Genomic DNA, 12478 nt, shown 5'->3' on the forward strand with positions numbered 1-12478 from the left:
GGGCCACGCGTGGCGGGCAAGTCCCCGCCTGCCGCCCCGCCGGGAGGGGGGAGGGGGACAGGGAGCCCCCTCCCACCCGTGGGCGGTGTTTGGCCGGCGCTGGTGTCACTCTGGATCGGCGGGACCAATGAGCGGGGGAGGGGGGCGGTGACAGGTGAGGGGGCGTGGGGGGCGCACGTAGCGGGGGCCCCAGTACCAGCTGGCGGCCCCGGCGCGGCGTGATGTCGTCCGGGTCGCGGTGCCCGGTGTGCGCGGAGCCCTGGGTGGCGCCGCGGCTGCTGCCGTGCCTGCACTCGCTGTGCGCGCCCTGCCTGCGGCAGCTGGGGCAGCTGGGGGCGCCGGGCGGCGCCGCGGCCCTCAGCGTGCTGTGCCCGGTGTGCGACGCCGAGGTGGCGCTGCCGCCGGGCGGCGTGGCGCAGCTCACCCCCGACTACCTGGCGCTGGGCCGCGGCGCGGCGGCTGCCGGCGGGTGCGACCTGTGTGCCGACGGGGCGGCTGTGAGGCGCTGCCGGACCTGCGGGGCCCACCTCTGCCTCTTCTGCTCCCAGGCGCACAGGTGAGGGGCCCTCCCGGGCGTCCGCTGCGTCGGGGCGAGGACAGGGGTGGGGTGGGAGCTGCCGGCGGGGACCGTGCCCGGAGAACCGGAGCTAGGTGGAGCGAAAGGGGATAACTGGAAGTCCTGGCAGCCCTTGACTGTGGTGGTTGCTACCTGCTCATCAGCAGATAGGTCATGGGACCTGCCGGTGTGCTGGCCTTTTACTGTTGTGTCCATGTGTCTTGCATACACTTGCAGCGTTCCTGTGAGGAGCAGTGATACTATTCCCTTGCAGTGTCCACTGTTGCAGAGTTTGTTTCTGTTAGAATACAGGAAAACTGAAGCAGTGCCAGTAGAAGAGAGCTTTTTACCTCGGATATGATCACATCAGTAGGGCAAGAAGAAGAGACAACTGCAGCAGAAGTAGGAGCTGAAGAGGAGGAGGCTGCAGTGGTCTTTGAGCAGGGCAGAAGAGAGAGCAGTGCTGTGGAGGAAAAGTGACAAGAGATCCTAAGGGCCTTCTGAAGCAAGAGTATAGCAGGCAGGACTGGGAAAACATCCAGTAGCACTAGCCAGACAAGTCTGGGTTAATCCGCTCGGCCTATTCCTTCCACATTTACTGCCCCTTTCCACTTTTAAGAGCATGTTGTTTTCCCCAGAAGTTGCTGAGGCATATTCCTCACTGCCCTATCCACCTGCAGATATTGGTACCTGTCATAAAAAGGCTCAGACTCTTAGTTACTTTTCATTTGGGCCTCTACATTTCAGCATACCATTCTGATTAACTAATGCCTTATACCCCATGCAGCTGCTGAACAGTAGTAAACTGAGACCTGGAATAGCAGTGTGTTGCGTTGCTGGAAATAACTGCACAAGGTATAAAGCAGTAGAAAATTTGTCCCAGCTACTTGCCTTCTGCCTTATTTACTGGTAGCATTTCCTTGCCCCATTAGCATCTGCAAACCTGCACCTGACTTTTGTTATAGGCAAAGCAGACCAAGGGCCAAGGAAGACCATTTTGAAATAGTTTCCAGGGGATTAGGGAAGGTTTCTAAAGACCGAGTGCCACTGTTATGTTCCTTGGAACAAGTGTTGAAGTCAGGGAAGTGTGAACGTGAGGGGTGTTATGCAAATGGTGCTAGAAAGCTTTAAAACTGTGCTGGACCCAAGGGAGATTGTGGGGAAGTAAAAGAAGGAACATAGTGGCCATGTTCTGCCCCATGACAAGTCTGCTTTGTGTTGCCAGAGCAACTCTAGAGCTTTCTCCACAGAGTATTTCTCTGCCTATGGCTTGGAGCTCCCTTCACAGTTGCCACATGTCAGCTTATGCATATGCAATCATTAGTGCAAGAGGCAAGGAAGGGGATGGTTCTTTTATATCCTCGTCACTAACTAGCTTCCAGTGTCCAAAATAGCATATATGGAAACAAATTAGTGCTGCTGTGACCTGGTGGATAGCTGGATAATCCCCAGGCTCTTTGTCTGCTGCTCTGAGCAGAATCTAACCCAAAGCCCAGAAGGAAATGGAAGTTGACTTTTGGAATATTAAATGTTTTACCACAGACCGTCATCTGGCTTTTGCTTGAACTAGATTTTTCCCTAAGGGGTTTTAGAGCTTATTTGCCTCGACACATTTGAAGTTGATGAAAATCATCGGGCTGACAGCTGAGGAGCCCGATGACTCCTGTGCCTCTGCAGAATTGACTGTTGGTGAACATTGTAGTTTCCAGATACCTCCTGCCAGCTCGCACTTTGCAGTGCACACCACCCTCCTGCTGTCTTTGTCACAGCAGGCTGTGGTAATTGCAACTACCCTACTTGTCAGGCTCTGTGAAGGGGCTGCTGGCGGTAGCTGCCTGACAGCCCATTCCCTGGTCTGTGCGTGGCAGTGGTGGGGCACACACCAATTCTTCTGTCTGAAAATAGTGTTGACAGCACTTAGGGAGCCTGAGAGCAGCCTCTAATGAGCTGTTTGCAGATGCTGTCCTGTCTTGTGTGGAGCTGTGTCCCCAGGAGATCGCAAGTCCCTTTGTGCAGTGTGAATTTTGACAGAGACAGGAGGGAACAGTGCACAGCATGACTTGTAGTCTGTACAGACTGGCATTCACAAGGGGTCTTGGGCTGGTTCGTGGGTGTTTGAATTTCACATCCAGTATGCATGAGCTCATGTGTGATTGCTCCTTTCCAGGAGACAGAAGAAGACGGCTTCTCATGCTGTGGCAGAGTTGGAGGACATCAAGGATTGCAGCCAAGCTGGGAAGCTCCTCTTCTGCCCTTCCCATCCGACAGAGGAGCTAAGGCTGTTCTGCGAGCAGTGTGACCAGCCCGTATGCCGGGATTGCGTTGTAGATGGGCACCGGCAGCACCCCTATGACTTCACCGGCAATGTCATCCATAGGCACGGGAACTCCCTCCGGGAGCTGCTCAAGAGCACCCAGCAGCACGTGGGCACCCTAGAGGATGTGCTAGATCAGATCAATGACATGGGCAATGCCGTCTGCAGTCGCGCAGAGGCTGTGGCCGCAGAGATCTGTCCGTTTGCCAACGGGTACATGAAAGCAATTGAAGAGCACCGGGACCGGCTGCTGAAGCAGCTGGAGGACTTGAAGGTGCAGAAGGAAAACCTGCTGCACTTGCAGAAAGCCCAGCTGCAGCAGCTGCTACTGGACATGAGGACCGGTGTGGAGTTCACAGAGCGCTTGCTGACAAGTGGCTCAGACCTGGAGATCCTCATCACCAAAGGGGTGGTGGCAAGCCGGCTGGCAAGGCTGAACAGCGTTGCTTACAGCACCCACCCCAGCGTGGACAATGGGATCCAGTTCTCTGCCCAGGAGAGGGCCGGGCAATGCTGTGGCTATGAAGTTTTTGGGACCATTCTTAACAAAGTGGCGGATCCAGCCAAATGTACCCTGCAAGGGGAAGGTAGTGGGGTGCTGTGCAACAGCCTAATGGCAGCCAGCTGCATCCTAAAGTCACCTTTCCATTCTCAGCACCCACCTGGTGTGCAGCTCAAGGCATTGTGGGCTTGCTGCTGTTTGGGGATTGACTAGGGGAAAAGAGGGAGGATTCACGGTGTAGTAGAGCCTCATTAGAGATTGCCTTCCTCAGGCTGAGGGGCTACAAGAGCTGTGCTGGGTGGGGAGCCAGAGCTGTCACCAGCCACATCTAGCAGAGCATACTGTAGCTGCTCTCTGCAGTGTTACTGACCTCAGTGTTGGGTGAGGTGTGAGGAGAGCAAACCTTAGGCCAAAGACCACGGTTTACTCAGGGGATAGGAGTGTTGCCTTCAGTAGCAGAATGTGCTGTTTTACAGTGACCCTGGTTGTTCTGCAGCATGGGTCCAGAGAGATCCCCTCTGTAGCTGACCAGTTATGTTCCCCTCGCAGCTTCTGCTGAAATTGCTGTGAGATTTCTTGGCATACATGGTAGCAGGAGTCCCTGCTCGCTAAGGACTTAGAGTAGGGCCAGTGAAGAAATAACATTCAGACCAGCCCTTGGAGCAGAGCCACCTCAGGTCAGTAGTGGCCTGCACAGGGAAGAAGAGACAGGCTGGGGGCCTGTTTGGTCCCTTCCGTGCCAAAGGGAAGTGCTGAGGTCCTTGGGGCAGAGCTTCACGCTGCAGAGTGGGGCTGTCCCTCCTCTTGTATGGTGCTCCTTGAGGCACACTGAGCACAGAGGGACAGCCCGACATCTCCCAGCACCTGCGGCTGTCTGCTGTTTCCTGGTCCCTAGTGATACGTTTACTTTTTCCTGTGGGTAGAAAAGAGCTGTTACATCCCAACGTCAGAGTCCTGGCTGTGCTCTGATGGGAGTGGAGCACTGCAGAATGGATGGGAGGTGGGAATCGTGTTCAGTGTGAATTCTTTCTAGCGCTGTTTCTCTGCCTTTCAGATCTCCACAATGCCCGTCAGAACCAGCTGACTGGCTTTACAGTGCTCTGCAATGACACCACGGGGGAGCAGATGGGGAGAGGAGGAGAGGCTGTGCTGGTCACTATCACTCACAAGGACAAGAAGGACTGGTGGGTATTTCCCCTGAGAACATCCCAGTCCTGGCGTTTACCTTTCTGTCTCTGTTACAGGATCCCTTAGCCTGGCTTCCTCCTTGTTTGGGCAAGCAGGAGGAAGTGCTCCAGCACATGGGTCAGGATGCATAGGGGAAAAGGCACAGCTCTTCTTCCCTCCAGTATAGGAATTCTTCTTAGTTGTTATATGTCACTGCGTGGAAGTTGATAATATTGGCTTAGATTTGTATCGAGTCTTTCAGTGGTTTGGGACTTCTTAAAGGATTCAGCTCACAATGGGTTTTAATTATGGTCAGAGTGAGCAGTTGGAGCTTCACCCCTCCCAGCAGGCACCCAGGCCACCTGCTTTTGTTAACATCTAATGCATGTAAAATATAGGAGTGTAAGAACGACCATTCTGTGACCACCAAGCACAGGAGCCACTGAGAGTAGATTGAAGTGCTTAATTTGTGTTCTGGAGAAAGTTTCTTTTTTTGTGACTTCATCAAGCGTTCTCCTACAGTTACAAGTGTTGAACACTTTCAAATGTTTGGAGGTTCTCAAGCAAAAGCAGGGAAGACCACACCTGACTCCCTAAGTGTTTCCACAGTGAAAATGACCAACCAGAACAAATTATTATCATTTTTATTATAAAACACGGAGGCATTAGTGCAAATGCAGAACCATTTGGGAGTCAGTTCTTCAGGAAAACCTCTACTCTGTTTTATATTAGCTACATTGCGGCTGGAGCAAGATGCCAGTGTAGCCGTTGGTGGGTTGACGCGATGAATAAGGGGATGGTTTGCTGCAACTTCTTGCTGTGGGGAAGCACTGACACAGCATACAGAAATAGTGCAGATGATTGTCAATAAAGCAGCATGGCCCAGGGATGTTGCTCCAACGTACCTTTCTTCATTAGGCGCAAGTAGGATGTGTGGAGGTGCACACGCTAGGATTATGTGGTGTTTGCTTGGTGGGGTAGAGGTCGCTGTGGCCACATTAACTCAGTTTCTTATTTTTGCGTGCATGTGGTTGCTACATCTGTTACTGAAAGCTATCTGGTTCTGGGGTGAGGCACAGCAGCTACTGAATAGCCTGAAGCCTCACCACACAATTCAGGGCAGGAAATGATGTAGGCAGCTGTATTGATGTGAAATGATGGGGGGGTTGGGGAACACGCCCTACAAATCTGGAAGGTTATAAAGTGTCATGTCATGGGGTATAAGAGACTAATTAGTGAGGATTAGGAAGAACACCTTTCTCTGTGCATAGCTCCCTGATAACTGTCTGTGGAAGGCCCTTTTCATTTTTCTGTGAAGTGGGAAGAGAGTCCCAGAGTTACTCCTTGATACTTTTCCCTCTGCAGTGTGTCTACCAGTGTACCTTGTGAGGTTCACTTTGCAAGGGCAGAATTTCCCAGCAGAGACCTAGAACTCCTCAGAGTATCAAAGGGAAGAGCTGAGGTCAGTGTAGTTGGGGCAGTGGTTGAAGTGATTCAGACCTTTCCTGTTTGTGCCCTGTCTTACTCATTGGCGTTTGTGGAGGTAACTGCTTTCTGAAGCTGTGAGCCATTTCTGAGGGCTCTTATCTGATGGGATAATCTGACCTGCGAGTACGCTTTCGTTTGCTACTCTTTCTCTCTCAGTAGTCTGTGTTGCTACAAATCCTTGCAGTGCAGCTAGCTTTGTGTGGCTTCCTTTATATGGTTATTGCAGCTCCCAGTGCAGGTATGTGTGAAAGCTACACTGTGCTTGAGCATTGCTCATGCATCCTGTTGAGCTTGCTTGAGACCTGCAGCTGCTGAACAAGGCTGGGGATAAGGAGCCAGCCGCAAATCTAGGCCAAACAGTTGCTCACACTTAGAGCAATTTTCTATCAGTCACTGACCTCTCGCTTTTCTCTCTGTGTGTTCATAGTACAGTAAAGGCAACAGTGTGTGATAATGGTGATGGGACCTACCATATTTCCTATAGCCCTGAGGAGCCAGGCTTGTATGCTGTCTGCGTCTGTGTGAAAGGGCAGCATGTACAGGTAGCGTTTCTTGTTTGTTTTGTGCTGGTTCTTCTTTACCTGCTTTTCTTTTCTAAGTATTTGCTTTAAATCTTTCTAAGGATTGCCTTTGCTACTTGGCAGGTTAAGGCTGGGCTTATTGACCTGTGACTGACAGGATCACCCAGTTGGTTTTTAAAAATGCAGACACAACATTTGATAGCATTCACTGCAGTAGCCTCTCTGCTTGCTTGTCCTCTGCAGGGCTCTCCATTCACTCTGACTGTGAAAAACAAGTTCCGCAAGCACCAAGGTGTGTTTCACTGCTGCACGTTCTGCTCTAGTGGAGGCCAGAAAGCTGCTCGCTGTGCCTGTGGTGGGACTATGCCAGGTGAGGGCTCAGCTTTCCCTGCACTGCTGGGGTCAGGACAGTTTGTTGCATCCTCGCACCCACCTACATGAGGTGGGCCTGTAATTACTCCCGGCCCAACTCCTGCCTTGCACACGCACCAGACCTGTGACAACCTGCGCGTATATATCTTCTAGTAGGATGGGACCACAGCAGTGAGAGATACAGCAGGACACACTGAGGGTGTCTATAACACGCTATGTGTACAGAGACCTGAATCAACTCTGTAGGAGATGGGACAGAGCAGGTCTGTCCAAAGATCCTACTTTTATCCCTTCACAGTGAGGCTAAGCAGTGCTGTGGCTATGCTGATCCTGTTCCAGAGCTGACACATTGGGGAGCATGTTGGCTGTGTAACACAGTGCCCGATGCTATCCTCTGGAGAAATCTTGTTCCTCATTTAGGATGAGTTCGGCTCCCTTATTTGTTTAATCTCAACCATATTCCTTGTCCTTGAGCTGCATGTGTCATTGTGAGTTTTGCAGTTCTTCCCTTCTCTGCCTGATCTATATCTGTCTCTGTCAAGGGCACAGCTATAGCCACCAGTGGCTGGCAGGAGGTTCTGCAGGCCTATGTCCGCTTTACACACTAAGCAAGCAGACAAATCTTCACCTTTTCCAAGCAATTGGAAGGGGGAGCCCCCTCCCCGCAACCCACCCCGGAGCAGCTTGTGCTCCTTTCTTTAAGGAGCCCTGGTCAATGGCCTTGAATATCTTCTGCTCTTATCAGCATGTACACCTTGTCTCAGCCAAGTCTGGAGCCAAAGCACTCTCTGAAAGCCGCTGACATGCTGTGATTCTTTGACAAGTTTTTGGTGGAGTTGATGATGCTTCTTCTTTTGCAGGTGGATACCAGGGCTGTGGCCATGGACACAAAGGTCACCCTGGCTGCCCCCACTGGTCATGCTGTGGACAAGTCATGGAGAGCTGCGAGTGTTTGGGTGGGCCACCCAGCGACACCTCTCAAAGGAGTTTGCTCAGGACAGTGGCTCTCTGAACAGCCAGGTGAGCCCCTGGGAACCTAGGGCCTTCCTACTGGCTGCTGTATAAGCACAAGCCATGAAGATCACCATAATCACTGCATAGCCCTTGTTGCCAGATAACAGCATCCCAATGGGTGTGAACCTCGAAAGGGGGATGAGGGAAAATAAAATTGTGCCTTACATTCTACCTGGGGGTGTGTGTGCAAAGTTATTTTGTTCCTGAACAGGGGCAAACGCTAGGAATTGTCACTGGCACCCATACTTTGATGTCAGGCCTGTGGGATCAGGCTCGGAGGCGACACTCAGTCTGAGCAGTTACCTCCCAGAGAGTCAAGATGCATCTCGTTCTGCAGGATCAACAGTCTCTGCTCTCCTTCTCAAAAAAGCCAAAGCTGCTGGTTGGGTAACATTCCACAGGGTTTGCATTCATGCTTTGGAAAGGCTTGGCAGCCTGAATGCAGCTTCTGCCTCTCACCAGATGCAGGGTTAGATTTCAGCCTCATATGTTTGTATATAGCACAATCACATTCTCTGGAGCTGCTACTGTGTTTGCAACTCCTATCTTTTCTCCAGGTGGGCTGTGGTCTCATTACACCTTCCCTGTGAAGTAGGAGCAAGGCAGATGAGTAATGTGTTTGAAAGAAATCCAAGGAAAACCCATGGCATTGATGGGAACAGCGATCGGTGTCATGCACCCAGTGTGTATATTCTCCTAGGAGGTAGTGTGAGACACCATCAGGGTGATATAAGATCCAGAAGAACACGTTTGGTTTGATTTGGTTGCAGTTTGAGCATCTGCAGGAGCCATCCACGCAAGTTTGCAGAGTTCTGTTTTGACTGAGGCAACCAGGGAAGAGCAGCAGAAGGAGCTGGAATTCAGCAGAGCTTCTGGATTTGGCTTGCACAGTCTTGGCCACTCTCTGAGTACTTTTAGAAGAGATTGTCCCATTTTCACTTGTGAGGGAGCATCTGATGGGCTCATATGCTGCCAACACTGCCAATCATGGGGCAATACGCCCCTGTGAAGAGGAGGAAGAGGCCCTTTCCTGGAAGGGCAACTTCTAACCTGCAGATTGCTGCCTGCCACTTGCCTAGGTGAAGCAGACACCTTGGATGCCCTCCTGAACAAAACAAGTTCATGCCATTGACAGTGGGTATGCTACTGCCCTGGGGGTAACCCCATTTGTAGGTGTATGTTGCTAGGGGCTCATCATGCTACCTGGGGAGGTGGGGTGGGGACAAAGGTCCATCCATTGGTTATCTGGGGGGGAGGAATGCTGTCCTAGTGTCAACAGTAGGGACTGGTTCTTGCTTTCTGTTAATAGCTGGGTTGTAAATAGTAGGAATCTGTCTTGTCTGTTTGCTTGTTCAAACCTCAAAGATTCTCATTTGCTCTAACCTCTTACAAAGCCGGTTTTGAAGCCTCTCCTTCCCAGCAAAGGAGATGGATATCCTTAAGCAAATGCTATTCATAGCTTTCCATTAATCATCCAGAAAGGATTATTAAACAAATGGGCAAAGGTTAAGCAGTTTAAATCTCCAAGTTGCTGACTCTGAAATTTCAAACTGAAAGTTTAGCTTGAGTTAGCCTTTAATGAAACGAACGGTAACTCTTTCCTGTCCCTGCTATGTGCATGTCAGTGCTCAGTACAGTATGTCATGTAAAAGGAAATACCTTGTTTTCTGTGTCTTTCTATTTCTTGCCCCCTGCATGTGTGTTATTTTATATCAGAGCTTCCATGCTGTGTTACAGAGGGGACACGTAAGCACTGCACTACCTTCTAGGTACATCACTTCTGTCTACAGATACCATAGTCCTTTCAGACATAGGAATGTGTTTTCATGTTAGGCATCCCTTACACACCCTGTAGCTGACATTTTCCAAGAAGTTGTTTGTGAGCATTATACCAGTGAACATATAAACTTTCAGGGAACTGCAGCCAGCTTGCACTAAGCTCTACATTTGACATGGGGAGAACAGTTGTACTGACAGCGTGGGGTGCTGATCCTGCCAGGGTCAGGGACTTGTACTGATCTTTTTTTAGGCTTAAAGGCTCGGTCAATCCCAGGGATTATGAGATACTGACCTGTTACCACTGTGTTTGGATGAAGAGGGCTGTGCATGAGGATAGCCTGAAGAATCACGTGCAGAAAAGCTATTAAATGACCTTAGTTGCTTTGTGGGGGGTAGGTATGAGAGTCTTCCAATTTTTTGCAAGCAGACTTTGCTCTGCTGCCATTGTTCATAACTCAAAGTGCTTTGTCAAATGAGTATGTCCTACTGGTCTATTGGAGTCTCACATCAGTCTCCAAAAGCCAGTCCCAGGAATGGCTTCAAGTATTCTGTCTGTAATTAGCTTTGGGCAATTAGTGGATTAGGAGGTGTAGTTTGCTTGTCACTTGATGTTATTTCTGACTGGCTGATCCTTGAGCTAACAAAGATTTTTTTTTTCAAAACAGATGCACATTCAGTGCAGATAGACTGCACTGGTAAAGATGCATGTTTTTTTCCCAGGACAAATGCCCTTGCTGATTTAAATTAATAATAATAATAATTTTTAAAAAAGTGACTGGTTTCAGAGCTTGCAAAAATAGAAAATAGATGGTGATGAATATGAGGAGGGGCTTTGGGAAGCAAGAGAAGGGGGAAATATATCTCAGACAGGGAAAACATGAGAGTGTGCCCAGAGAGAAAATGCAGCCAGAACATCAACAAGAGAAAGACCCGTAACAGGCCCTGCAGCCTGGAAGACTCCACACAGAAGGATGCCAGATATCTCCCCTCTTGGAAGGGGCAAATCAGGCTGACTGCATGGCTGCCTTTGCAGCCCCTCATGTGAGCGCCTCGTTTGTCCTCAGCAGATTGCGGGAGCAGGGCAGAGGCTGGCTTGGCAGAGGCTGGCTCAGCAGGGCTCCTTGGCCTTCCTAAGGCGGGAGGTGTACTGGCAATCTGAGGTACCACGCGAAGACGGACCCTGGTGGTGTCACGCAGGCAATGTAAGTGGGTTTGCCTATTTCCAACAGAGTGTGGCTTGTCACTTCCCTGTTTAAGAGACGAGAGTGTTTTGAATGTTGTTCCTTCTTTCTTCTCTTCAAGAGCAGGTGAGGCTGAGGAGAGGTAGAGCTGGTAAGGCAGCTCTGGACTCGCCTCCTGGTAGCCTTCAGGGTGGAACCACTGGTGTTTTTCTCTTCTGGTGCCTCTCAAGCACCTCCTAACACCTCCATTACAGATGTGGGGGTACAAGGCTGGGTAAGAAAAGGAAATGGAAAGGTTGCCAACATTTTTGGCCAAATCCCAGGGATGGCTGTAATCTTTTTCAGCCTGCTGGCTGCCTGCATCTCTCTTGAACATTTTGTGAAACTGTTGCTTGTCAGCTTGTCATGATTCTATCTTCTGATTCTTCTTCCTCATAGGTATCTCCTTCTGCATTTCAGTGACATTGAAATAAGGCACGAACTTGCCATTAGTAAGAGTACTCTTCTGGCAAAATTACTGGTTTATGAAGAAAAAAACAGGTTGTGTCATGAAGGGCAGTCTGGTTCTTGTGCCCCTGCCTCTCCCAGAGCACTGAACATCTTCATGGGCCATGGGCTGCTTCTTCCTGACTCTCCTTCAGTCCTTTCTGCCCCACACCATTCCCTCATCTGGGCAAAAGGCAGCACAAGCAGCAGCCAGCTCCAGGGTACTGGCTAGCAGGCCCAGCAAAACTGGTAACTCTTTATGCCTGCTATAGCCTTTCCCTCAGTCAAGGCAGCTGATGTAAGTCTCTCTTCTGCAGCCACTTACCAGCTTTCCCAGACTGTGTGGGACGATGATCCTGCTGTCACAGTTGGTGGATTTGGTAATGAATTCAAAAGCAGTGAGAGCTGGGCAAACCGCATGGTCACAGACCTCAGAACCTTGATATCTTTGAGAAATACAGTGAATATCTCTTATGTTCCACAGTATAAACATATGGAGAGGGGCAGTCTCCAGCATGAGAGCTGATCAGTGTTTGAATTTGGTGTTACTCTTGGTGAAAAGGTCTTGCCCTGGTCCTGGCAGTGCTGTCTGTGCCTGAGAAGCAGATCTGTTTTTGCAAAGTGGATGAAACTCAATCATTGATTGTGACATGAGGTGTGCCGCAATTATGATCCAGAGTTAACTAGTGCTGAAAAGAGACACCTGGTCTGTGCACTGCATCAGAGGCAGACATAAATCAGATGTCACTGAGGCCAACAGGATGTCTCTTAAAGATCATTTCCCACCAGGTCACTATGGCCTGCAGCTATCTTAGCTTCTGCTGATGCCCTGCTTATTTACAATCAGTTAAGTAATAGAAGTAATAATAATAAGAAGAAAGTAATAATAATAAGAAGAAATAAGTAATAGTAGAATACAACAAAATAAATCAGATTTCTCTTTTTCAGATTAAAAAAGGTTATTCTATGCTAAAGTGGAGGGAAAAGGTGAAAACCACAGGAAGTCTGCTTTACAGATTTGAATGATTGCAACAATCAGAGAGCCACAGCAATTCTCAGCTGAAACGTTTCCATTCCTCAGTGTCAGTTAGAGGCTAT

The 12478-nt window shown here is 49.9% G+C and overlaps 1 protein-coding gene across 5 annotated transcripts; it reads left to right on the plus strand.

Moving 5' to 3' along the window:
- Window positions 1–119: 119 nt before the first annotated feature.
- On the plus strand, window positions 120–8105 carry TRIM45 (tripartite motif containing 45). Of its 5 annotated transcripts, none has more exons than XM_064519672.1 (6): window positions 128–556; window positions 2724–3535; window positions 4427–4556; window positions 6455–6569; window positions 6792–6918; window positions 7781–8105. In XM_064519672.1, the coding sequence occupies exons 1-6, from the start codon at window positions 222–224 to the stop codon at window positions 7930–7932; spliced, it is 1671 nt and encodes a 556-aa protein (XP_064375742.1). In that variant the 5' UTR covers window positions 128–221; the 3' UTR covers window positions 7933–8105. The 5 variants fall into 5 exon arrangements, 3 of the variants coding, with proteins under 3 accessions (XP_064375754.1, XP_064375742.1, XP_025959274.2); XM_026103489.2 differs by having other exon boundaries at window positions 2724–3457; XR_010391467.1 differs by lacking the exon at window positions 7781–8105 and having other exon boundaries at window positions 120–556; window positions 6460–6569.
- The last annotated feature ends 4373 nt before the right edge of the window (window positions 8106–12478 follow it).

Source organism: Dromaius novaehollandiae, chromosome 1, assembly GCF_036370855.1.
Source record: "Dromaius novaehollandiae isolate bDroNov1 chromosome 1, bDroNov1.hap1, whole genome shotgun sequence".
In the NCBI taxonomy this organism is placed as follows: domain Eukaryota; kingdom Metazoa; phylum Chordata; class Aves; order Casuariiformes; family Dromaiidae; genus Dromaius; species Dromaius novaehollandiae.